This window comes from Poecilia reticulata, linkage group LG14, assembly GCF_000633615.1.
Source record: "Poecilia reticulata strain Guanapo linkage group LG14, Guppy_female_1.0+MT, whole genome shotgun sequence".
NCBI lineage: Eukaryota > Metazoa > Chordata > Actinopteri > Cyprinodontiformes > Poeciliidae > Poecilia > Poecilia reticulata.
In genome coordinates, this window is record NC_024344.1 from 3427518 (window position 1) to 3455480 (window position 27963).

Below are 27963 nucleotides of genomic sequence, written 5' to 3' on the forward strand. Positions count from 1 at the left end.
AGTCTGTGTGTGTGTGTGTGTGTGTGTGTGTGTGTGTGTGTGTGATTTTTATTTACTTATTTATTTATTATAATACCCATAATCCTATGAGACCAGTCTATATGTGAAACACGTGAGTAATTAGGCAATATGTATTTTTAAAACGCACAACAGCTGCTTTGGAGCATTTTTCGGTGTTTCTTATTCATTATCATTATTTTTAATTTTTCACAGTAATATTTTTAGCCATTAAAAAAAGGAAAACAACCAAACGAAACAAAACGCCCGCCTCTGTCTTGCCTGTGTGTCCGCAGTGGAGTGGGTCTGGCCCGGGCTCACTTTGAGAAGCAGCCGCCCTCCAACCTGCGGAAGTCCAACTTCTTCCACTTCGTCCTGGCTCTGTACGACCGGCAGGGCCAGCCGGTGGAGATCGAGAGGACCAACTTCGTCGGCTTCATCGAGAAAGAGAAGGTGAGTGGCAGCACTGAGTGGAAATCTGTCGCATCAAATGAAACGTGATTTAGATTTCCCACAGGCCTGATTTATTTCAGCTTAACAATTTAAGGTTGCTTATTATTGTTATTATTATTATTATTATTATTATTATTATTATTATTATTGCTATTATTATTGCTATTATTAATTATTATTATTGCTATTATTAATTATTATTATTATTAGCAACGATAATAATCAGAATTTGATTTCGAAAAAGGCCAAAATAAACGACATAAACACATTGTACACAAAAAAAAAAAAAAAAAAAAAAAACTAACAAACAAGAAAATGATTCTTGAATGTTTCCATTAAATTTCCAACTCAGTGTTCGTTTTAAATGATTTGTAATTTATGGTTCTGTTGAACATAACCACTTGTTTTATATAAACAAGAGCGCAGCGAGCACCTCATCAATTATGCCATCGCAATGCAGCGGGCGAACCAAGTGTCGGATTTATTGTCCCCCCCCCTCCAAACATAACCGGTAATTACAGAGGAATTAAAAATCCACAATAACACAGTGAGCTAAATTACAAGGCTGCGCTCCTTTAATACATCAACAGTGAACATAATTCACTCTGTTATTTAATATATGTGGCTGAACTCCCTCGGTCTGGTCTTTCCTACATGCGCAAAGCTTTTCTTTCTTTTTTTTTTCTTTTTTTTTAAATAAAAGTGCTTTAAATCTCAGTAACAACTCAGAGTTTGTTGTGTGTGTGTGTTTAAGGAGTCGAGCGGGGAGAAAACCAATAACGGGATTCATTACCGACTTCAGCTTCTCTACAGTAACGGTGAGTGGTCGCGTTATTTCCGATCAGTTTGAGCCAATCAGCATCATAGTCTGCCTTTATCAAATGTGCACACCGGCGTTTTTAAAAAAAAAAACACAAAAAAAACTGTTTCCACATTCCGGGAGGAAACGTTGCAGAGGAGCATCAGGCGGCCACAGCTTGTTTCTGTCACACGGACTCAGGAGAGTTTCAGGAGTTTCATGAGACCTATTAGTCAAATTTCAGTGCAGCTGTTGCGGAGCAGCTTTGTGCCTTTATCACTGTCACTGTCCCTAAATTAGGCCGTGTTTGACTTCCATAGGTCTATTTTACACTGCAACAAAAGCACGGCTGCAATGCGAGGCCTGTACTTGTTGACAGCTTGAGATCAGTTGTTAAGAAGTAGTTGTCTGCTAATTTATTATGTCCGTTGTTCATTGTTTCATATTTTTATGTATTTACGGCAGAGTGATGTGAAGATTTATGGGCCAAAATGTTGGAAATTGAAAGTTGAACCAAACTAGTCTGCGTTTAGCTGGAAAATTAACATTCACTGCTAATTTTATTAACTAATCCAATATTCTCACACAATAAAATAAGATAAAGTAAAAATAATAATCCAACCCATAATTTGAGTACATCCTTTCAATGGGGAAAATGGTGTTGTGTTGAGAAAAAAATTGTTTAAATGCACCAGTGGCACAATTAATGGTAACTGTCATAATGAAATATGTTCAACAGAAAAATGGAAGATTTTTAGAATGAATAAATTTTATTTGAATAAATTGTATTTTAATAGCGACGATACAGCTTAAAGTATGGCATAGGAAGCAACTGATGTGCTGTACAAAGAACTTTTAAATATTGCTTTGTCTGTTTACATTATCTTAATTTTTAATCTGTCAAACTGCTAATCAGTGATCAATAAGTTGTTTACCTGGAACAGATATGATGTGACAGAGGTCCATCATAATCTTACCACCATGTAGTTTCACAAGGAGGATAGGAAAAAAAAAATCTCCAAAGCTCTCTGTTAGAGATTTGCACCAAAAAGTGGCGTCATGGGGCCAACGAGTTTCCATAGCAACCATTAGCTGCTGGTTAGACGCCAACAGGTGGTTATTGAGGCATGCTGTCCTACCATCACAAATGTAGAGTTTGCTAGAGGAACTTTAAATTGAACTGAAAGCTTATTAGATGGGGATAAGACTGAGCTTTTCAGCAACAACCATTCCAAGTTTGTGTGACTTGGAAAATAAAGGATGAATAGTTAAAAGCATCTGATATCCACTGTTAGGTATGATGGAGGATTTGTGATGCTGTGAGCCTATTTTTTTTCAAAGGCCCTGGGAATCCTGTTAGAGGACATGAAATCGTTGAAATACCAAAACATTTTCAATAAACAAGGAATGGGGCATATTTCGGTTTTGCAGCAGGATAATGATCTAAAACGTATAAGCTAATCAGAACAGAAATGATTCACTAATAACCAAGAGCACGTTCTGGCATGGCTCAGACCGAAATCTAATCAAAATATCATGACTGAGCTGAAGAGACGAGAGCACAGCCATGACTTTGGATGGTCAAAGTCCCCCTCTTTTAATGCTCTGACCATGTGGGACTGTTAGGAGACTAAGAGCTGTTCGACTGGGAGGATTGGTCATTAGAAACTAAAGAAACACACCAGTAACTGCTGAATTTGTTTAAAAAAAAGGTCTTAACATAAGATTTTTACTCCTCTGAATTTCTTTTCCTAAAAAAAAAAAAAAAAAAAAAGGTTAGATTTTTCTAAAATTTTAGTTTCAGTAAATGTTTGTAAAATATTAATTTATTTTAAGGTGTAAAAACATCTGTATGTTTTAATGGGAACAGACCTTTTGTGTTACAGCAGGGTTGTTCGTAGTTCATTGTTGCAGCTTAGTTCCTTTTGAGGGAGAAAATACATAATAATTTACACAACTACTTGTAAATGAAACAAAATGTTGGGAAAAAACATTTCTGTTACTGTTGATTTAATTTGAATATTTATCTAATGGACATGCTTTTATTTTAAAATCGGTGTAAACTTTCTGATCTGTGTTTTCTCTTCCTCTGCTTCCTGGCAGGCATCAGAACAGAGCAGGACTTCTACGTCCGACTTATAGACTCCATGACTAAACAGGTAAACACCCTCACACTCCCAGCAGTCTGTCACCTCTCCTGTTACCTCGCTGACATTAAGCCGCTCCACAGATCCTCCGCCCTCATGCATTGTAGCTGCACACACAGAATGATGAGCGTTTGTGTGTGCGAGATTCAACGGGTGGGTGTTTCCACAGTGTGAATGTGGGAGATGGCGGCACACACACACACACACACACACACACAACCACACACACACATGCTGCATGGCTCCAGGCATTTTTTTCTTTGCCTGTGCTTCTCTCGCTGTGATTAGAGCAAAGAGCCAGCGAGCGGGTGTTGAGGAACAGGAACGGGAGTCGGCTGCTCACAGTGGGAAGTGGGAAGATGTAACGGCACCTCTGGGATTTGGTCTACCTGGTGGCAAGCATCGTCTGATCGGATCCAATTTGTGCTTAATGTTTTTGTTTATGTGTACATTAATGAGTCAGAAAAGACATTTTGCAGATAGAGTGCAAAATGTCTCAAATGACTTAAATTATGTTATTTAAATAGTTCAACACCCGCATTGCTTTTGGTGAAGCTGAAAGTGAGAGCTGGCCGTTAGTTGTGTGGGGAGCCAAGAGCCGATGCCATGCACTGAATACTTGTTAATGTGGCTCCAGGCTCTGACAGTCTCACATTACTGCTGCCACACTGCACTGCATACTGTGTGTGTGTGTGTGCGCGCGCGCGTGCGTGCGTGTTTGTGTGTGTGTGTGTGTGACTGGAAGGCCCGCAGGACCACACGGCTTCAACAATAACACGCTTTACCTCAACCTCAATCTCTGTGGGGTGATCACCAGTTGCACACAGTGGGACCCCCCTCCCACACAAACACCTGGTCAGCGACGTGTAAACATGTAAGAACAATGGATATCAGTGCTTCGAATTAGAGAGAAAGAAATAGTTTCCAACTAATTCAAGGTTGCAATACATCATAGAGTACCGCGCTGTTTAAAAGTCTTGTCTTCATTTTTTTAAACATATTTTGCTTCTAAGGAGTTAGATTTTGGGACTACATGTTGGAACTGCTAGTAGCAATTTTGCTTTGCAGCAAGAAAGTCCTGGGTTTGAATCCCTGCTTGGAGTCTTCTTGCATGGCACTTGCAGTTTCTCCCCATGGATGTGTGGGTTCTCTCTGGACTCTCTGGTTTTATGCCGCACTCCCTAAACAAGACTGTAACTATTGTATTTGTTAAAATTGTACTTCAGTGCCACCTATAGTGATTTGCTAAAAACTATTAATAAATACAAAGAATGTCAAGTTCCACCTCAAGGAATGTTATATAATGTAGGTGTGCCTAGAAAACTGAGGCCCTGAGGAGTCATCGAGATTAGATTATCTCAATTATCTCCTCCTTTGTAGGATTATCACTGCCTTCATGTGGTAAAGGTGTTGCTGATGTTTTTTTTCTCTCTGCTAGTGTCTCCTGTGGCTAATTGGTGTTAGTGGAGGGGGAAGATTAAGCAGGATGAAGGAAGCACATTTCTTAGACTTCCCTGCCCATAACATGGAGGAACCCCCTTCTGAAGAGGGAACCAGCAGTTTGAACCACTTTAAGGGCTCACAAAAAATATTTYTTTGTAAGTGGAGGAGGAAAATTAGGGACGTTTTAAAGCTTATTGCAGATCCTTCCTTAGAACAGAACAGTGATTTTAAGGTGCTTATTCACATATTCAGACATTGTTCTAAGCCCAGTCCACATGTAGTGATGCCTATAGATCAATCTTAAACATTTTTGACAATCTTAAAAAAAACATTTAAGACTGGTAAAATCCAGGTAAAATCCCAGTAGAGTTTTGATAAACATCACACATTTTTGTTTGTGATGGTAGGACACAGATGGCTTATTGGGACGCTTCCTAAAACAGCCAGTTTGGACATTAATTATGCTTATTGGTTGCTATAGAGACTTGGTGTAAAGAGACCACTTGTTGCTGCAATTTAATTGAACTGTAAGGTTTTAAAGTTGTTGTTTTTTTTAACCTCGTTTACAATCTCTCACTGTGTATAAAGAAAATGGAGTGTCTTTGACTAAGTTCACAGTGCAGCCTTAAGTGACCCAAATTCGATTTTCTTTTTTGTCTTAATGCGATCTGTATCTGAGTTTTTCACGACAGTCTGAACAATACAGATCGAATTTCTTCGACCAAGGATACTTACATGAAATCCGATGCGTATCTAATCTGTTCAAAAGTGCCCTGAGTCTCAATCGCCAGGTCGCATTCATCCCGTTCATCCCTGAACGTCATTGATCCTCGACAAACGTCACTATTCTGCGTCCAAATACGTGTAAGCGGGAAGGAAAAACAACAACAATGGCGGAATGTGACGAGGATTAAGTTGTTAATGTGCTGGATCCGGACGGACAACAACTTCAAAATCGTAAGATATGCTCCACTATTAGCATTCACGTTTACTTCCGCAAACACTGAGCATTTCTTCTTCTTCTTTTTGACTGAACACTGAGCACGCTCTTGATGTGTGACGCTATTACGCCCTCTATACTTCGCATGCGGGACACTTTTAGCTCGTTTGCGTTTCACATACAAGTCGCATATATTGGTAAGAATGAATGACCGTGCAAAAAAAAAAAAAATCGGAATTCAGCATTAAGGCCTGCAGTGTGAACGTAGTCAAAATATATTGGTTATATCGCTACATTAAGTCTATGTAGTCGTTGCATTAAGTAAGCAAGGAAATGTTACTTACTTTGAATTGGAGAAGAAAGTTCCTAGAAACTCTGGTAAGCTTGAAATTTGGGTATAAATTAAATAATGTTTACATTTATTTCAAAGAGCAACCAGTTAATTTTTAAAAGCAATTATTTTGTTATGTTGGGTTTTGTTTTCTCACTGAATTAATGTTCTGAAACAAATGTATGATTATGCAGCAAAATAAATGGAAGAGCACCTTCTGTCCACTTTTTAAGTAAGATTTAGGATGTGTCATGCTGTGGGCCTTGGAAACTCGTTGAAGGAAGTTTTTCTTTTTATGAGTGAGCTGTGGATTTATTTGAAGTTAGTTTTTGGCTGTTCACAGTGAACAGGAGTCAGTGTATTGTTTCAGTCGTACGTGTGCGTCTCTCTGTTTGGGTGCGTTAAATTCCCAGCGTTAGATGAATAGGACGATAACAGGTGGTGGAACCAAAACAGCCGTGTGGTTGGCTTAGTTGCTTAGTGATGTCATGGCTGCTGTCTTTCTAGCCACACACACAGTTGTTCCTCAGCACTGTTGTCCTGCCAAGCAGAGAAAAATGAAGCCAAGAGTGGTACTGATATGTGTTGATCTTCTGACTGAGGTGACATTAAAGGCAGAACGTCGCCTCGCTCGTCACAATTGTTCACAGATTTTTTTTTTTCCCTCACACTTTTTATCTTTATTTTCACAATACAAGAGGAAACAAGCCAAATTTGATTGTTTTAAACTTTTGAAGCAGAAAAATCAGTTCAGTCTGGATTTGATTTGGACACTTCTATGTCTTCTGGATTACTTATTTTTTTAATTAACATTAACAAACTTAATTGTACTGAACTGAATTTAAAGCCCAAAATAAAAATTCAAATACCAGTCAGTTTAGACATCAGTAACTTAAATATTTTTTACACTCTGAGTTCATATGGATCCTTTTAACTGTACTGAATTCATATTCCACACATATATATTCCACTTTCTGTGCTGTGTAACATCATAGAAAGTGGAAAATAATGTGTTACACAGAAATGTATATATTAGAGACAAGGCAGACACTCACAATTGTAATAATGAGAAAGTGAAGCAAAATCCAGCCTGATTTCTGACACAAGCATCACAGGTCCAACGCCTCCATCACAGTCTGTTGTGATAGCTTTTCAGAGAGGACCTGTTAATCTCTGTGGTCTAGACATGGCTACAGTAGTAGCATACCTCTTGCATATTTTAAACAGCATTAAAGTCTAGAAATAGCCAGAGATGAGCGAGGGTAAGAGGGAAACAGTTGCAACGAGGCATAATAAGCTCCCTGCAGCTCTGGATGAACGGCATAGATCAGTAGGGATTTAAATGCTGAGGGCAAGTGCTGGAAATATTACTTACTTTGAATTGGAGAGTGAACCTTTGGGACGTCATTTCAAATGGCGTAAAGGAGGAGAGCCTGAGTGAAAGATGGCACTTAATCATGGAAAGCGGCTGCTATGCATCGAGATGCTGCTGAGGTGAAAGCTTACAGAGATTTGCAAAAAGTATTCATACCCCCTGAACTGCTCAACTTTATAACCACAGCCTTTAATGCATTTACAGAGAATGTAACAGATAGTTGTGAAATGAAAGAAAACTAATAACCAATTTTCACAAATTTTTGTGAATAAAAATCTGAAAAGTGTGGTGTGCGTTTGTATCCAGCCACTTTTACTCTGATACTCCTGAGATTAAACCCAGTGCAACTAAATGGTTTTAAAAGTACCTCAGCGTATGCACAGTTTTTATGTAAAATGAAAAACCTCTTGACACGACAACGATTATTTGTTCAGTCTTCAAACCTGGTTGAGAGAGAAAGTCATAAAGAAGATAATGTTCAAAGAAAGCCAAAGAAGTTTTATTATCTGGTCAGATCACACAATACTTGCAAAATAAAAAGTTTAGATAAAGATTCTTGTGTTAAAATAGTCAGAGTCCCAGAGTTGAATAAGCGTGATTTGATTTGCACAACGCTCAGTGAGATGGTTGAAGCTTGAGATGATCTCTTGTTACCTTACCCTGCTTTAAGCTTCTGGAAGCTTTACCCGCGACTCGTCTGCTGTGTTTCCTGGTCTCCATGATGCTTTTTGTTCTCTTATTCTCTCTAACAGACCTTCAGAGCAGCTGTATTTATACTGTGATTAAATTACGCACAGGTCGACTCTGTTTCCAACAAATGTCTTGATTTCGACAGGCAGTTGGTTGTATTAGATTTTACTCAGGGATAAATCCGTGTATAACAGACTGAAAAAAGATTTAATGTTCAAAAAGCTTTTCCTTTTCTTTCTATTACCAGTTATGCACAGTTTTGTGTTCTGTACATTATAAAATCCCAAGAAAACTTGTTGAGGTTTGTGGTTTAATTTTAGATTTTTACCTTCAGATGTTACCTGTCGTTCATTAAAATACTCGTAAGTCACTTTGAGTTTTTCAGTTCTGACATACCAGAAGAGTAAAGCCAGCTCTAATGCTTGGCACTTAAATTAAACTATTTTTTCTGGATGCCTACCTGCTTTGTGTTTTAGTGTTGAAGTCGGGAACAGATTGCTTTAAATTGATGACAGACAGGCCTCTTCATGTTTAAAAGCGTCATATGGCGCTCGCTGATTACCGCCTTGTCCCTAAGAATACAACGTCTGTCACTGCAGGGCCTGCTGGATCGCTGACTTATGGATCATGCTGACAATAACACAGGAAGAAGTGTGTTTCCCTGCCTAATGGATCCCTGCTTAAAAACCACATATGCAAAACTACTTCTGACGAGCAGCTGAAAGGCAGTGAAAAAGTCGTGGTGAAGTAGAGAAAAAGAGAAGAAGGAAAAACCCAATGAGTCGGAGGGRAAGAGCAGTGGGAGCGAGAGGTGGCAAAGTCATGACCAGAAGAAAATCTGTTAAGGAGATTCAGAAAGAAACGACACGTAAAAGATTTTAGTGTGGTTGTTTTTTGTGTGAAGACAGACTTACTGGAAAATGTAGATCTCGGTTTTGTAGTTTGCCCTTTGCATTCCCCAGGATAATAAGGGAAATTGTTCCTCTCCTTGAACACACATTTGAGCCTCACATATTTAAACCAGATTCCTATTTCAGACTTAATGTCTTAAAAAGTTTGCGGTTACACAGAGTTACATCAAAGCCAGTTATGGAAGTAATGTAGTGCCTTGAAAATATATTTATACCTTTTAAATCCTGTTACAATTTGTCACAGTCAATCACAATCAATATAAAAAGGCTGAATTGACCATATTTAGTAAGAAGGTTTCTCAAGTATATAATAGCTGATCATAGCATCTGATTTAATATTTAAAAATGATGTAATCAGACAAAAAGCGTAACATTTATGAAACTAGTATGTACAGTAAGTGGTGTATATATGTCAGAACAGGATGAGCTCTCCCTGCCAGCATGCCTAGGTGGGCCCCATGTGGGGAAAAGGAGGGCACATCAGATGGGTCCCATATGGGTTTGTCCGCGGGTTCCACAGCCCACATGGGCCCTACATGGGCCCTACATGGTGGTGGGCCCACATGGGTTTGTCCATGTAGGGCCCACGTAGGCTGTGGCCCTACATGGGCAAACCCATGTGGGGCCACCGTGGAGCCCGTGGACAAACCCATATGGGACCCATATATCAGCCCTCCTTTCCCCCACATGGGGCCCAYCTAGGCATTCTGGCAGGGTCTGATATTTATATTGTAACATTATATCCTATTTATTCTATCTTTTTGGATGAGAAGTCTAACTTTAGATGTGTTTGTCTGTCTAGTTCACTTTTGGTTAAAACATTTTTTGAAAATAATCATAAAATTCCACTAAAAGTTAAAGTACATTAAAGTAAAACTATTTCTAGATGTACCGTTTTGATTTTTCAAAAAGTAAATGTAACTGGGCAAATACAACGTGTTGCTTGTGACCTCTGGTTTTCAACCATATAAAGTTTTACCTGTAGTTTAATGTTTATATGTTTGCTGTGTCATTGCAAATTACAAATGAAACCTCCTTTGCCAATTTTCCATGAAGGCCAGTTTGCTTCTGTCTAAGCTTCCCTAAGCTTTCTATCTCTGCAGCTCCTGCTGCCACCATTAATTGTTGTTCATGAAATGTTTTGTTTTGGATCCAGGTCAGAACTTTTTATTTTGGTCTCATCTGACTAGAGCACCTTCTTTCAAAAGTTTGCCGTCTTCCCTACTTGACTTGTGCATCTATGCAAAGTGCCAGATTTTGGAGCGCTTGACTAATAGCAGAAATGTTCTATTATGCTTTTGTCACATTAAATTACAATACAATACACTGAAATTGTATCCTGACCAAATGTGTTATAAAAACAGTTCAACAGGCGTGAATACTTTTTCAAGGAAGTGTACTTTGCGCTTAGAGTGTAGATTGACATGATGTACTGAAATATCTCCAACGTCTTGGTTGCTGGATCAGCCTCAGCGATGTGTCAACGGGAACTTTCAGCTTGGCTTCAGGTCATTTCAAATATTTTTTGAAGGTGTTTTTTAAGTTTGTGTTCTAGTGAGACTCGCTGTGGAAACGTCAGCATCGGCTGAGTCTGCATGTTGTCACACTTTCTGCTTCAGGCTCATATTATTTTTGTTTCATGTTACACATCATGCTTGAGTGGCCTGGGTGTGCACATCCCCAGAGCCTTGGACCACCAAGACCTGCTCGGTCTCTGGGTTTGTGTGTCAATACATTTTCATCAGGGTGTGCATGCGTGGAAAATCATAACTGAGAAGGACTCTGGGTCCTGAAGCATATGGGGTCTCCAATTCCAGAAAATACAAATGGTCCCAGAGACAGCCAGCTATTAGTATGAAGTGCTTCAGGCTAACGCGAGTTGGTTCCTAAACCGTACGGCTGCTCTGCATTAATGCTGCAGCCATCCAAGCTAGCTTCTGGGGGCTTTGAGGGACTAGTTTCTACAAATGAGGGGCTCTTTCTGCAGTCTGCATGCAGGCTGGGCCCCCGCTACAAACACRCAGGCCTGAAGGCTCCTGGAGGACATTCAGGGGTAAAACAACACAGACCCTTTGTAAACATTCTTGGAAAAAGCTCTACCTAAATTATTATCAATTACTCCAAAGGACTCAGKTTTATGAAAGCGATTGTAAAAGACAACAGCTCAAAATTAAACTGCTGGTTAGATTAAGTGTCGTTTTTGAATAGTCGTCCCTAAAGCAGAACTAAAGAACAGCAACTTTTGACTTTGACTTTATTAAATATAAAGAAAAAGTAAAACATTTAGAAAAGGCTTACATGGCTTACATGCATTCTTTTTTAGTAATATGTGAAAGATGAGAGAATGAGCGTTGGTGAGGTGTAACCTTTATTGACTTAATTATTGTCAGAAATGTATTTATTTTAGGATACATTTGTGTATTTAATTTACTTCAATAGGTAAAGTAATATTTATTYATTTGAGGTTTTTGTTTATTAAATAAGTAGCTTTTCTATGTATTTATTTTTAACTTTAGAAAATTATTTATTTATTTTAAAATACATTATTCTAATATTTTGTGTAGTTTTYTGTTTGTCTGTTTATCAAATAAGTACATGTTTTATTTATTTATATTTTTGTTATTTTTAAATGCATGAATTTATGCATGTAAATATTCATTTCAATGAGTGATTGATTGACTTATTACGTATCATCTTTAAACCACMGTTTGATAAGTTTGACATGTTTCTGAGCGTGGCCTCATGCAGAGTTGTGTTGTTCGGAACAAGTGAGTTTTCGCCACAGGTACTTGATTTACTAACGACTGCTTGATGCCAGCAACTAGTCTGAACCTGAGTTGAAGATTATTGCAGAGGACGGAGAAAGTTCCCTTCTACTTCCTGAGAAAAGTGAGCTTGTCACTCGGTGAGATTTGCTGCAGTTCAGAATGACAGATCAAACGGACTGGAATAGACCAAAGATAGACAGGGCGTACCTCCTGATTGATGGATAGCTTAGTGGTGTACGACTTTATTCTGAGCTTCCTTACACAAGCTGGAAGACTGCATAATGAAAGCAGTTGACGCCTCAGCTGGAGCTTATTTTCAGAAGCAGAAAGTGTGGGCATCATGAAAAAAATACAACTTAATTTTCGGTAAAAACTCACCTGCACCGCATGTCAGCTGAGATGATGTGATTGTTTTCGTGCAGATCCTCTGAAACAAACCAAGTCTGTGTGTGTGTGTGTGTGTGTGTGTGTGTGTTGTGGGGGGAGTAACAGACGGCCCGTGTCGACACTGAGGGTGTGAGGGTGCAAAGGCGTGACTGATCAACAGTGCGCTCCTCATGTGAGGTGGGAACTTTACCTGCTAACCCAACAACACGTTCCCACAGGTTTATTTCGTGATGTGATGGTGTGTGAATGTATTTCTGCATTGGAAGTAATTCAATTGTCTCAGTTTGACATTCAGTTCTCGCACAAAATGTTGTCATCACTTCCCTCCAGTTTGTTAGCGATCAGTGTGGAAGAAAAAAAMTGCAAATACATCTTTATGCATCCATACAGTGGTGCAGACAGTGACTGGCATCTCTCAGCAAGCCTGAGTGACAGTGGAGCTTCACTGCCTGGATGATTATGTGGCATTTTATAGATCATGTCAAGGAATTTTCTCACAGTTTTTCTGACTAAATATATGCTGCTTTTAGCCAAAACTCTTAACATGATGTTCACAGTGSAGTGGAAAATGTTCATACCCCAGAAAATGGATTCACATTGTGATCCATTTKAAAAGAATTTCAAACAATATTGTGTAATTGTGAAGTGGAAGGAAAATGATACATGCTTTTATTWTTTTTTTCACAAAGCTGGGTTGCAGTCATTGTATTTACACTTTTCATTTTTTATTAGTAAAAAATGTTGAAAACCATGTAACATTCTCCTTTTACGTCAAAATCATGCACTACTTTGTGGTGATCGGYCACATAATCTACTTGTGAAAGAATGAAAGTTGTGGTTGTGAGGCAGCAAAATGTGAAAAAGCTTCAGGTGTGTGAACACTGTTATAAGGTGTTAGACAAAGTRTAACATTTCTTTATGTCTTTTATCTCTTTTTAGCCGATTGTTTATGAAGGCCAAGACAAGAACCCAGAGATGTGCAGAGTGCTGCTGACACATGAGATCATGTGCAGGTGAGTCACCTGCCCTTACTTCTTTTCAGCATTTCGCAGTTTGTTTCCTCTGCTCCCTGTTCTCCTCATTACTTTTGCAACACACTTTGTTAATCTGAGGAAATCCTCACCACTCACATTTTGTACCTGTATTCGTCTGTGGCCCTCATTACAGCCCCGACTCCACCCCCTGTACACACACACACGCACGCACGCACGCACGCACGCACGCACGCACGCACACACGCAAATACACACACACACTCTCTCTCCAAGATGCATAAAGATTTATGTTAAAGAACAAGAGTTTGGGCTTGCATGGTCGTTGCTTTAATTATAGTTTAAGATAAATTTCTGCAGAAGTAGGTTGAGAGGAAAGAGGTCTATTTATAGAGGCATTTTACCATCCTATCCTATACAAAAAGAAGTGTGTGTGTGTGGAAACACAAGTGTTTTGTTGGTGTGTATGTGCCTTTATGATGCCTGGTTAATTAGGACACAGAGAAACTCATTAGTCAATCTGAACCCTTCTGTTGCTTCATGGCTAACAAATGGGCCTCCTTCCACAACCTGACTATAAAATATAAGCAGGAACTCTCTCTCACTCTCTCTCTTTCTCTCTTGCTCACAAACACACACACACACACACACACATAAAGACACAAAAGAAGCATGCATATGCACGCACAGGCCTGCACACCGCAGTTATAAAAATTCAAATTTAGCCCATGAATTAAGTTGTTCCTGTTCCCTGACCTTGTCACTGAGCAATTTTTAACTATAACAATATAAATTGGGGTTCATCTATATGCGCAAGCAGGGACTTTAGCAGTGAAATCAGGCACACTAATATTTTATTCTATAGATCGCTGAATATGTGTTGACCTGCTAAGCTGCAAAGCCTAATTAAAAGACACCCATTGAAATTCAAAAGTTATTCACAAACATTTAAAAAACAATAGATTTGGTAACGTGTTATTGTTGTTAAGCATGTCTGGAATAAATTGTGGACGTGAATTTATAGTGTGTAAAATACTACTCTACTATGCCCTATTATAGTTCTTTAATATTCTAAAAGATACTTTTTTCACAAAAAAATACAATGATGATAAAAACACATCAGGAGAGTAAAATATAAATTCCTTCTGCAGGATTATATTAAATCCAAAGGTTTTCAAAAATGTTCTGAATAAACTTAATTCTGCTTTTTGTGTATTTGAGTTGATGACATCATAAGAGGGTCAAGAACTGAGCTGGCACTGGTAAATATTATGCAAATTAGATTTCTTTGACAGATTTCAACATACATTCTCGGGCATTTAAATTGCATTTGAGTTACATACTTGGGTTAGAATTTATTGCGATGAACAGAATGGACACTACCGCTCTGAATCAAACGGTGATGATTAACATGTTTTTCAGAACCGAAACTGGTCCAGATCTGTTCATACTCCTGTCTGTCTAATTGGTTTCTGCTCATATTCGCCGCATCAGTAAATGTGGTTGGAGTCCTTGTTTTAGTTTTGCCAAGTCTTCCTAAAATCCATGCAGTGCTCTTAATCCAGCTCAACTATTTTTACTGTAACCATACAAAATATGGGCCAACACCATTAAAAAAGATATTTAATGTAAAATAAAATGTGAATAAAGAAAAGCCAACAAAAATTACAGTTGTACATACTCAAAATAACTCAGATTGGTTGGACTACGGCTTTTGTACATGAGGCTAGCAGGTGTAACTCTTTGCTCTGAAGGAGCAACAGTCCAGAAACTAAAACATTTACTCACTGTACCTCCACTCCCATCTTCAGTAACAACTGAGGTCAAAGTTATGGTTGTTGTCTCAACTTTTCTTGTGCTGATTCTGCAGCAGCAGCTCCACACAACGCTGAATGTGCGCTCAGACAAAGAGCCTGGGGCGACCATTAATCAGTGTGGCTTTTTATCATGGGGCAGCTATTAACCACATGCTCTCCGCCCAACCTGCCACATCACAAAGGACCACATCACTGCTTTAAGATTTGGCACAGAACTGGAAATCTTAAAAATATTTTTAACTAAAACAAAATGCTAAAAATGAAGAAAAACACGTGTCCTTGCTGCTACATAACCAAGGAGTCACTATATGAAAAGTTGGACGTTTGTGGCCAAAAGAGACTTAAAGGAAATGGGATAACACTGGCAAAATGCTTTAAGGACTGGGTATCAGTTGCTATGAGATTCCTAGAGTGAAATAACGTTGGTTAAAAATAACACAGTAGCTTAATATTTACAGAAGTATGCAGTATTTACACAATTATCAAAGAAAATATATCGTATGATCCAACTACTTTTGATTAGAACAGAAAAACAACAATTATTACTGCTGTTAAAGTGAGTCTTTATGATTATTGCAGAAAATATAATGTTATCTCTAACTCATTTGCATTGATTTTCACTTTGACTTTAATTAGAAATAGGCCATGATAATTGGTTAATAATATCAGCTTGTCGCCTGTAGTTTTGAAACAGAACTACTTTAATAAGTGTGATTGGTGGTGCGCTTTAGTTTCCCACACCATCATGGTTTGTGTTTTTTGTGAAGAAATATTTTTAAAACAAAAAATTTGTGAAAAGTGGAGCAACCTGCTGCTAAGCCAGCTGGTTACCCCAACTCCTTCTCTACCATTTTTAAAGAGAGATTTCAGACGTTATTAATGGTGTAATGTAAATTTTTTTGCAGTTTTGAATCTGTAAATGTTTAAAACCTTGGTGAACCTCGATTGATAAGAAGACAATGTCCTTTTTTAGGCTTGGTGTTTTAAAAACATTGTTTTTTTTCCCTCTAGCTTTTTCTTATTCCAGTCTTTTCTACTCAGCAGAACTTGGAGTTAGGCATTAAAAATATATCAAGATTAGAACTGAAGTAAGAGTTACATCCAAATAGAAATAAAATGAATTCAATAGAAATGCATACAAGAGGGTAGAAAATGATTCTATCCCTTAATCTTCACCACTTCATCCACCTTCACCAGTTCACTCCTATGCTTTCTTCCTCCTTCAGTCTTTGGTCTCTTCATCTCCCCTGTTTTCCCACTTCCTTATCTCTCTGCTTTCCTTCATCTCCAACCCCTCACCGACGAGACGCCATTCCCCAAAAGTTTCCGTGCAGTGACCCAGTTCATGGCACGCCGGAAAGTGAATGGCGGGGGAGAGCTGAAAGAGCGGCAGATAGTGGAGACAATAAGGAAGGTGTAACATGTCAGTCCCTTTTTTCCACCTCTGCCATCTGTGGCAGTGGGAAACCTGAGACATCTCCCCTTCCTCTTCTTCCCACCCAAACCCCTCGTCTCCCCTCCTCTTTTATGCCTCCCACGCCTTCTCTTTCACTCTTTATTACCGATTCCCCCATGGCTTTATTCTCCTCCCTCTGACTTCCACCTTTATTCATAATTAATACAGGCAAAGAAAACCGCTTTGACACTCTTGTAGTACACATGTGTGAGTTTCTGTGAGCTTGCCAGGTTTTTTTTTTTTGCTCATGTTTCCCTCCTGCACCTTATATGAGCTTCTGTGTCCTCCACCTTCCACCTCACGTGGTCGTCAGGGCCGAGTCCTGCTGATTAACAAAACACTATCTCCGTTGTAACTGAGCTTTTTAGAAACACTTTTTTTGTGAAGTTAAGTTTCAAAAATGCATACTTTAGTATTAGAAACACATAATGTTATACAATTTCTCTAATCAGGCTCTCTTGGCAGGAGGAGCAAAACTTCTTTTTTTATCTTACAAACAAGTTTATCTATCTTCAACAAGTACTGTAGATACCTTTGGATATTTTATTACTTTAAATCCCTTTTCTTATGCCTCTAAAAACATGTCTGTAGACTTTACATGACCTCTGGAGATGACCTGAGCCAGCAGGCAGCCAGGCAGGAGGAGTATTTCCTTTACATCCTACAAGCTGTCACAGGGATCAAGAGATCTAAGCTTCTCTTCCTTTACATCCCATAAATGCTGTAAGGGATTGATCTGGAGACTTTAAAGGCCTGAAACTTCTTTACCTAAGTTTCTCCAGCCATGTATTTTGCAGTTTGCAGGGAGCATTGTTTTTCAGACGTCATTCTTCTCAGGTAGCACAGAGGCTACGGTCCAGAGCTTGTAGCAGCTGCATTTATTTACATATGACAAATGGTTGATTGAAAGTCACAGATTAAGCGAGTCTGAACATGTTTTGCGTAATAGACGCTGGAATACTCAAATTAAACCCAAAACGTCTCCAGTTTAGGATGAATAATCTAATTTATGATGCATTGTAAGAGTATTCAGACTCCTTGAACTTTTGCACATTTTGCCGTGACACAACACAGTCGCTGTCCCGCTGTAACCTGCACCTCTGCCCCACTCTTTTGTAATCTCTAACTGGTTTCTTCTGGTTTCTCCATTCATTTTCACATCCACTCTGACCAGCTTCCCTGAAGAAAAGCGTCCCACATCATGATTCTGCAACTGCCATGTTTACTCAATTTTAGTGGGATAAATGTTATATTCAACTGTTATTATACTTCCTCCTCAACAAGTGCATTGTTAAATTACAAGTGAATTTATGTATCAGTCTTTCATTTATGAGTTGTGATTATAAGCTGGCTACATCCTCTGAAATGTGGTGTAATTTCATGAGATGAAACCATGCATGCTCTTTCTGTGTCACAGAAGCCTATTTTTAAATTGAGCTCTCAGCGATGATCTCCCTGACAGACTTAAGGTAAAACTTCTGTTGGCCTGCTTTCGGGCTGACTTGATCAAATGTGAATTTGGTAATAACCTCTCTATTGCTGCTGTCAGAGTGCATTATGTGTAGGAACTCTCCAATTTAAACTTCTAATAGGAAACTTTCATATAATGCAGCGAATGTTCTGTGCGTCAAGCTCACTTTGCCCCGTGTCTTCTTCTTTAACTCTTGTCTCTTTTCTCAGTCGGTGCTGTGACAAGAAGAGCTGCGGAAATCGTAATGAGACGCCCTCAGACCCTGTTATCATCGACAGGTACTGACTTTCTCTTTGCCCCGTTGTTCTGTGTCTATTTCTCTCTCTACCTCTCCCACCTACACACACACACACACACACACACACACACACACACACACACACACACACACACACACACACACACACAGACCAGACACATACTGGCACACTGCTCTGACCTGTTTGAATGGCAGCGTGGGACAGGATGTTTGTGTTTTTTAGACGATCTGCTGTCGCTACTGAAATAGATGCTCCTCAGACTGAATCAGTGCCTTCTGATGTGTAGCGGAGTGAAACATTTGAGACACAAGCTTTGCATTTAACAGCAAAGAGTACGTGTGCGAGTGTGATTCAGGAAAGATGTGGATCTGCTCAGCAAGGACATAAATGCACAACAGCCGATGTGTTGCTGCCTAATATCTGGAACTAAAGTGCACCTTCAAATATAAGCAGGTGTGTTTTTGGCTATCTGATGCAAAAATATACAACTTTCCGTCAAAGAGGAGGAATGAAGTTATCTATCCCTCAGCACCCGCCCACATCTCTTCCAATCACTCCTGCAGGAGCACAAAAAATGGGTCACAAACAAAGAAAAAAGTGACTGAGAAAAGCTGAAATGAGATCCAACATTATTTTAATCAGATTTTCTTTCTTGTTTTGGTTGTTGTTTTAACCCTGCATGAGCACACACACACAGAGAGGAGGAGAGGAGTGACATTTTCTCATCAGTGTCACTTTTCTGTATGTGATGAGACATAAATGTGCAGCATTTTGACTTCATGCATGTTTGTCTGGAAAATGAGTGCATGTTTTTTTTTTTGGCAGTGTGACCAAATGTAGATGATTTGGGGAAAATACTTGCCATTCTTTCAGTGTAGAGCATATACAAGTGACACCACTGACTGGATGTTATTGTATCCAAAGTTGATTCTTCAGCACTTCTTGAGTGCTTCAACTTATAGCTGTCAGTCAAGCTGGTAAGTTGAGGTTCAGGGAATATAAAGTCTCCATCACTTCTAGTTTTTTCAGTTTTTCACAGCTTTATTTCTATTGCAACTTCATATTTACATGATTCCCATGTGTCCTTTAAAAGGCTGTTGAATTTTAAATGTAGGGAAATCAATGTAAATTCAACCAATTGCATCATAAAGATTAAAAAATAAATATATTTCATGCTAATTTTGTTCTGAACTTTCAATAAAGTCTACAAGTTCCACCAAGTGATCAAATTAATATTTGTTAAACTAATCAAGCGTTTAGTATGCAGAGGTGAGTGGATCTTCCACAGTGCAGACAGAGCATCCGCATGGTGTGTTGTAGCATACAGTATAAGATTGGGTAACTTTATCATCAGGTTATTACTATGGGGTTTTCATAGTTTTTCCATATGTGTGCTGTAAATGACTAAGCAGCGCTGCTCTTGATGAAACAGTTTTTGACATGAAAGCCTCACTTAGCTGGTGATCTAATAAAATATCCTTTAAAGAGATGTTTGCAGATGTAATTATGATGTGCTTCTTTTTCTTTCACTAAAAGCCACTTATCTTCATGCAACATTAAAAAGTAATGTAGATATGGAAAAATGTGACTGAGTTATAAGGATTGCTTCATTTGTGTTGTTTTTCTTTTGTTGTTGTTGGTAACATCAACATAAAAACTGCAAGTGGAATTTTATGAGCATGGTCACACAAAGCTTAGTTTTAGAACTTGTAACGTTGTAGAAGTCTGATTAATTTTCTTTAATCATCATCCTAATTGTTAGATTCTGTACAGGCTTCGAATCAGGACTCTGGCTGAGCAACGTAATTTTACATGTTGGTAAAATTAAAAGACTACTGTAAATCCATATTTGGCAGGGGGAAGAAAAATGCAGGACTTAACTGCATCACAATTCATAAAAGGTGCAGTCAAAGTAAATTTGACTTTACGGAGATTTAAAGAATATAAATGTGTGTATTGCCTCTGTTTGCATGTTTGTGCAGAACATTGTCCTAACTTTAAACCGCAGCCCTGATTTTGTTTTGTTTCTGTCGGCTCTCTCAGACTTCTCATCTTACCTCCCATTATATATTTCCCTGGAAGGTGTGGAAGTTAACGTCTAAATATGTGTGTGACTGTGTGTGCGTGGGTTGTGAAAGAATAGCTGATACATTAGACACAACTTGACAAAATAATGGACACACAACCCATTATGTGTGAGGAACTGGACCGTTTGGAGCAGCGGTGTTTGTGGGACTGCTGGTGTGTTTGTCATTTGACATGGCTGGAAGAGAGAAGCAGCAAAGTGAAGTCTAAGAGATGTCAGGGAACTTGGTCAGGAAGGAATGTCAAGGTTACTGTGGATACCGTGGGATACTTCCTGTCAGCCCCTCTCCCCCTCGCAGCATCTTGGTGCAACATCTGGAACTACGCTGTCTGACGAAAACACGAGGGAAGGACAGAATAAAATCTTTAAGTGAGTCACCGATTGTAAACTTACATCGGAATTTAACTTTTTCAAGCTTGAATGGACCAATGAATATTTTCCTTTCTTCCTATAGAAATTAGACAGTAGTAATGAAGTTTTTTTCCCCCTAAAAACTAAATAGAAATACGCAAAAGTTACACTCACCAGTAAAAGTGTTACCACCAGGCATATGTTGTGCAGTTTAAGGGGGGAAAAAAACAACTTAGTTAGAATAATAAGACTGCACAAACCCTCCAGGTTAACTAAACGTCCCATAAATCACTGAAAATTTCAAACAAATAAGCAACAAAATATCATTTTCACCTTCACACTCACAGGTTTCTGAATTTGATTGACAGCAGTTAGATCCTGCGCCCAGACAAGTGAAGGAGAAATAAAGTAAACAAACTTGACATGTGTTGAGGCCGGACGGTAAACAGTGGCTCGTTAGCGGTGGGAAGGAACATAAAACATAAACCGAGTCGTTGAGAGAAAGTGTCCATGCTTCTAAATGAGATCAGAAGAATTAGGAAAAAAAGTTCTAAGATTTTTTACTGAAGCTTTTATCTGTCTAAATCTCAACAACCAAACCACTTTATGTACAAACAGACCATTTCAAACCAAATCAATTCACTTTATTCAGTTCTTTAAACCAAATACGAATAAATACCTTAGCCATAATCATACATTTATGCACATCAAATGTAAAATTATTTTTTCATGCTTTGAATCTGTACCAGAACAATGGTAGCCAACATGCATTTCCATTAAGGTGATACTATATTTAATGTTGTTGGCAAACAAACTTTAGGGTCATTATTGTCATTTATGGGTGTGTGCATCAGTGCTCTGGTGTCTCAGAAATGAGGGAACATAGAAAAGTACAATTAAATAAGATTTTATTTTTACTGAATTCTATATTCCATAATTAATCAAATGAAGTGAATACCTTAAAGCAGTAGCTGACAAAGGTGGGATTATAAATATGAAAATCTGGGGTCTAAATAGCAAAAATGTTGATGAGAAAATGTATTTCAGAAATGTTGTTAATGATAACAAAAACAGGACTTTTTGGCTGATACACATTGTGTAAATCTGTGATTGTGTTGTTAGTGTCCCACCTTTTATCTGACTTGGTCAAAAATACTTGTATGCTAAACCAAGATTTAGGGTCATGAGAATCTTATATTTTTATTTTGTTGATGAGAAAGTAGAAAGTTTGGGAACCACTGCCGTTAAGTGAAAAGCCCTGATTAAAAGTTTAAACAAACGTTTAAACAAGGATTGATTTTTCTGAAATGCACAGAGGGCGAGAGTATGGGGGATAAAATGTCTCTGAAGCTGTTAGAAAAGATCGATACGCAGAAGCTTTTTGAGGTTAGCAGGTCATCACAACAACATTTTACATATGTACTAAGAGTATTGTTTAAATCTGTAGTAGAGGTGTCAGTAATTTGGGGGAATGTTGTATCTCTTTGCATTGAGTTCATGTAAACCCAGTGACAAGCAAATAAAATGCTTTCAGTTTATTTTTTAGTAGAACTGATGCATTTTAAATCATCACTACTTGACAGGAAATACATGTAATTAAAGCAGATAAATGGTGAACAGATTGTTTGACATTTATCAAAAAAGTGCTGCATTTGTTCATCATGCTTCTGCCTTTAACTGGGGATGAACAGGAAGCAAACTGGGAAAACCGAGTGACTGGCAGCTCAATGCTTGGTGCCAGTGAGCATGTCTGAGTGACGAGTAGCCCATCACTCCATGCATAGGTGTGTGTGCGTGTGTGTGCGTGTGTGTGCGCGCGTGTGTGTGTGAAAGAGTGTGTATGGCCCTGTAAATCCCTGTTGTGGGACAACGAGTGTCTCACTGTGTCTCAGGGTTAATATAGGGTTAACGACATGCAACGATATCCTATCATACGCCTGCTTGACTCCTAAAGAGCCACATTCACTCTGAGCTCCTCTCTGAGTGTGTGTGTGTGTGTGTGCGTGCGTGCGTGCGTGCGTGCGTGCGTGCGTGCGTGCGTGTGTGTGGCTTCCTTTCAGCTGTTTTCTCGCGTCTTTTACTGTCTCCTCCGACAGCATCCTCATCAGCTCTCGCTCCTTTCTTCTCCAACACGTCTGTTTCCCTCTGCTGCATGTGTCATTTTCCCCTCCTCACTCCTGGCCTTCCTCCAACTCATTCACAGCATCCTTCGTCTTCACTCCTCTCCTTATTCTCCCTCTCTGACTGTTTTGGTCTCGCCGTGGCCCTCGGGGGTTACCTACCTCACTGCTCAGCTTGCTGCATGTTTAGACACCCACAATTGGCTTAATAAGCCCAGGCTGTGTGTGTCTGTGTGTGTGTGTGTGTGTAGTCTGGGTTATAGTCTCAGGCAGTGTGTTCAGGGCTTAGATCAGTGTCAGGACTTAAGGAAGGCAGTTTGTGGGTGTCTGTTTTGTGAGCCAGAGTGTGTTGTCTCGGGTTGTAAAGGGGCCCGCATAAGCCTGAGGGTTTAAGGGGGTTCCCCATGTGTCTGCGTGTGTGTGCGTGTGTGTGTGCAATCTGCAGGGTTAAGAGGGGTCACAGCTTGAGGTGGAGATGATGGGAAAGAGGAAAGGATGGAGGACCAGTAGAACGAGGAGGTGATGGTGATGAGGCAGCATTTACAGGGAAAAGAGGAGGAGGAGGAGGGGGAGGCTCATAGAAGCAGACACAGGAGAAGAAGAGGAGGAGGAGGAGCAGATCAAGATTTGTTTCAGGGGATAAGAGCCTCCGTCTGGGGAGCCCTGTCAATCAAAGAGCAGGGGGTAGGGAAGGTGGGGGTGCTGTCAATCAACTGGAGGAGGAGGGTGAGAGGTGGGGTAAGTGGGGGAGGAGGGGAGGTGAGCAGACAGAGGGAGCGAATGGGATCTTCTAAACGATCTCTTCATCTTTTCTTCCTTTGTCTTCCTCACTACCTCTTTTCTGGCTTGTCCCAGTTACTAAAATATCTCTGCCAGCCTGGTACGTCACTGTTACTGTTCGCTCTACTGTCACTGTCTGACACACACACGCGCACACACACACACACACACACACATGCACACACACGCGTCTAAAATAGAACGTGAGATAATTTTCCTCCTTTCTTGACCTGTTCTCATTGCTCCTTTACTGTGTTGCCCTCTTTTCTATCACACCTTCCACCCTCCTAAATATAGATTTGCTTTGCTTCACTTTATTACTGCAGTTCTTTGATTTTATGTGTTATACTGTATAAAACAGAACAAATAATTTGCAATTTAACATGCCTACTTGCTAAAACATGTCAAATAAAACTGATTCTCTGAGAAATTGATTTGCACATTTTTAAAATCAAACCAGTGAGGTGCGAAAGGTTCAAACTTTGTTACCCCCAAATACAATCCAGCACAATTGATGCAGAAGTCACCTCTTGAATAAGTAGGTATGTGTAACGTATTAATCCAGCTATAAAGCTTCAGGTGACTATTTAAAGACCAGAACCCTGGAAACTGGTCAGGAATAATGTTGAGGAGAAGTTAGTGTTGTTTCAAAGCTTTGAACATTCAATCAGTCATTTTTATATTTTATTTGTGAAAAAATGTAAAAAAAATATGTCACTTTCTAGGCAACAGGAAAGTTGCTGGTTTGAACTTCCATCATCCTCTTTCCATGCGTTTTTTTTGGGAAAACCTCATTGTAAAAAATGTTGCTGGTCTCTGTAAATTGTCCTTAGGTATGATTGTTGTTGTTGAGTTTGGTGCACATTTTCTGTCAAACGTTTTTTTTTTCCTTTTGCCTAAATTGTCTTTTGGTGAAACTTGACTTAGGCCATTATTAGGAACGCCTCCTTAGGAAGGAGACGTTTTGAAAATGGTTGTATGTATTTATCTCTCTCCTTCCCACATCCCAATAGTGTACAATACAACACATTGATTTTTTTGTTCATAGTTTGTTACTTTGCAAAATTAAGTACACTGATCTAGAAATTAGAATTTAGCTTCATATCGTTTAAATACTCTATATAAGGAATGATAAACATTGACCTATTTCAATTATGGGACTTTTTTTCTTCCAACATTTTAAAAACTTTGGATTTGAGTTATCCCCAGTGAATTATGCCCGCATTTCCTTTCTCACTTGCTTTCTAATGTTTCAGGACCACTTCCTGTGTTGAAGGTCAGTGTTTGCTTAAAGATGAGGCCCGCTGGGAATTATTCATACCAGGGCTATAATGGCAGCGTTCATCTTGGCCACAGTTTGTGTGTGTTGGTGTGTGTGACTGTGTGGCAATGTGACATGGAGAAGAGAAAGAAAGAGATGTTTTATTCATTTCTCTCATTTAGCTTCTTCATACGCACCTGTCCCAGCAGTTAAAGGCTCAACATTCAGTTCACCAGCTGATTTAGTCTAACTGCCTGTTTTAATGAACACACACACTTTTACAGAGCTGCAGAACAGTATGGCTTTCTGGTTTTCCTCCTATGGTTTTGCTTTTTCTATAAATGTGTTGCCTTTGTTTCTTTTTAAGGTATAGGACGTGCGTTTCATTTTTTTCACATTTTTATTCTCTCAGCAAATATGTAGTGGCCAGGGTTGTAATCTGATAATGTCCAATGATAGAAATGTTTTCTATTAGCAGTTATTGATAGAAAAGGTCACTGAGCTGAAAATAGCAAGTCTTTATATATTACATATGTCTCTGTACAATGAGACAGGAAATCTGTTAAAAAACACCCACAGGGGTTGAATGAAGAAGGTCCAAACAGATGTACAAAGTTGGCCCTGCTGCCGCCTCTCCCACACAAACACAGACATAGCCTTTTCCTTTTTCTGTTCTCCTTGTTTCCCCCTCTTACACCCCTCTCATCCTCTCCTTCCTCTGTTTCCTCCTCCTGTGTGCTATGACACACACCCCAAAACACACACACACACACACACACACATCCTTTGGCCGGGATCATGTTACCCTAATAGCTACAAAACACTAACTGACAGCCTCACATTTTCCCATATGTCTGCTGAATCTGTAGCAATGCCACCGTTATTTTAGAGCATTGCATGTTGTTAAAAGCTGCAGTTGGACATGAGGTGTGAGGCACATTTAACCATTTAACTGCTCAGAGTTGAAGATTTCTTCATGCTCATGCAGAACATACCGTCCCGCATCAGAACGTGAAAAGACAGCAGCCTTTAGCGACGGTGGGGAGTCCACCCACTTTGTTTTGGTATCTTTTATTAAAGTTGCACAATGGAATGAGCTCTGTGCATCTGTACATAAATATTCTGCTTGTGTCCACCTATAAAGCAACATTGTATTTGTGTGGTATGCTGCTGAACCACAGCACTGAATGATTTGCCTCAAACATGAAAAGATGTGAAAAGCACATTTTTGTTGCATCAATATCTAGTGACTGTCGAGTTTCTTTTTTTTTCTCTGCTTGTGCAAAATTAACTCCTTTCAACCAGTAATTCATTTCTACAACTTCATTTAAATAAAGAATGTATATTGCTTCATTTATGCATTTTTAGCTACAATATAATTTGTTATAGTGGCATGTCAAAAGAACAAGACTGTACCGTAAGTAAGCAAGTACATTTTTAAACAGACTGCAGAAGTCTCAGACTTTTGTGCACATCTGCAAGCATCTTCTTGACTTCCTCCCTTATTTATATGGCTATAAAGAGAAATCTGATACTCATTTAAAGACCATTCTTCCAAAATTCAGGCTGAACTAAAATTGCTGAGGAGCTGGATGATGGGCGACACTGGCATCAGTGAAATAAGACACATTGCTGTAGCTTCTTATCAAATGTTTCTGGCTTACTGCTACGAAATTTCATCCAGGTAATACTAGGAGAGAAAAACAACAACTTAGGATTGATGATATCTGTTTTAGTCTGACAGAAACAAAAAATGAAACTTTCAGTTTTTTGGTCAGATTACAATCACAATGTTTTTGTGTTTCCTGGGGATTTTATATGATAAACTAACACAAAGTTATGTATAAATGTGTGTGCATTGCTACTATAATACCTCTAAATAAAACCAACCAACTGTCACCAGAAGTCACCTAATCAATAAACTTGGTTCACTGGTTCATTAATGAGAGAAGCTGCTAAGTGACCCGTTGTAACTCAGAAGGATTTGTAAAAATTCACAACTCAGCTGGGAGACAAACTCTAACCAACACCTCTGGAGACGCGTAGCTGTAATTTAAGTAAAAATAACACAAAAGATTCACTCAGAGGAGCCAGATACCAATGCATGATACACTCCTGCTTTAAAGTATTACACAACTTTGTGTTAATCTTTTATGTAAAATCTAAATAAAATTGCATTTTCTGATTGTAAAGTAAAGAAAGTTGAAAAGGTTCATGTATACCTTTTGTACACTATGACAGACAAAAAGGCAAAGATTGTTTTTATGTTGTTAGCTAAGCTACTTAGTGAGTGATTTCAGTGATTAATCAACACAACTACAGACAAACTAGGTCACAGAGTGAATATGTAATCAGTTGTTAAACTTACCACAATAAATAGTGAAAGAAGCATTTGGCACATGCATGTGTTCATTAATTTGATGGATAGATAACCACCTGGTGTGTATTAGGGCTGCAGTCAGTCCTGCAGCCAGTACAGATATCCGTCCTACAATACTCTCTTTACTCGACAGCCATTACACCCTCACGCTTAAACACACTTACATACGCTACAGTAGCACAGAGGCTCATTCATGATAGGTGGTTGCCGATGGTGTGTGTGAATATCTTAAGCGCTGTCATTAAAAGGCAAACAGATTTGGTCTACCTGGAAAAACTCCGCACACACACACACACACACACACCTCGACAGACACGCCAAGGAGAGCGTGAGAGGGAATTTTTCCCCATACCACAAAGTGAGCTGGTGGTTGAGGAGGCCGAGCGAGAGTGTGTTTACTTACTGTACGAAAGTTTGTGCAACTGTAAAGAGGAATTTGTTGCGGAGTGGAGAGGAGAGCGGTGGAGCGGAGAGGGGAGGGGAGCGGAGTAAAAATGTGCCAGCCATGCATCATTTCATTATTAATAGCCATGTCGGAATAAAAATGCTAACCTTGTCTGTTCCAACGGACTGAGTCTGCAACTGCTACGCTCTCCCCAATGTGTGTGTGCGTGTGTGTGCGTGTGCGTCTGTGTGTGTGTTAGTGGTGGTGGGGGGCATTAGTCCGCAGCAGGGTCTCATTTCCCTTTGTTAGAGCTGGTAGGGTGAGCTGGTGAAGTCATTGCAACCTACACAGGTAAAAATATCT

At 39.2% G+C, this 27963-nt stretch overlaps 1 protein-coding gene and 1 long non-coding RNA gene across 3 annotated transcripts in view; one reads left to right on the forward strand and one right to left on the reverse strand.

Moving 5' to 3' along the window:
- Positions 1-5919, reverse strand: part of LOC103475668 (uncharacterized) — a 15793-nt gene extending 9874 nt beyond the window's left edge. The window contains exon 1 of the long non-coding RNA XR_535351.1: positions 5575-5919. This is a non-coding gene — a long non-coding RNA (uncharacterized LOC103475668). The remainder of the gene's footprint in view (positions 1-5574) is intronic.
- The window catches only part of LOC103475669 (transcription factor COE1), a 96234-nt gene that overhangs the window by 1273 nt on the left and 66998 nt on the right, over positions 1-27963 (forward strand). For both annotated transcript variants that reach the window (XM_008427474.2, XM_008427475.2), the window contains exons 2-6: positions 294-450; positions 1205-1268; positions 3353-3408; positions 13181-13254; positions 18187-18255. In XM_008427474.2, the coding sequence (XP_008425696.1) occupies positions 294-450; positions 1205-1268; positions 3353-3408; positions 13181-13254; positions 18187-18255 (420 nt within the window). The remainder of the gene's footprint in view (positions 1-293; positions 451-1204; positions 1269-3352; positions 3409-13180; positions 13255-18186; positions 18256-27963) is intronic.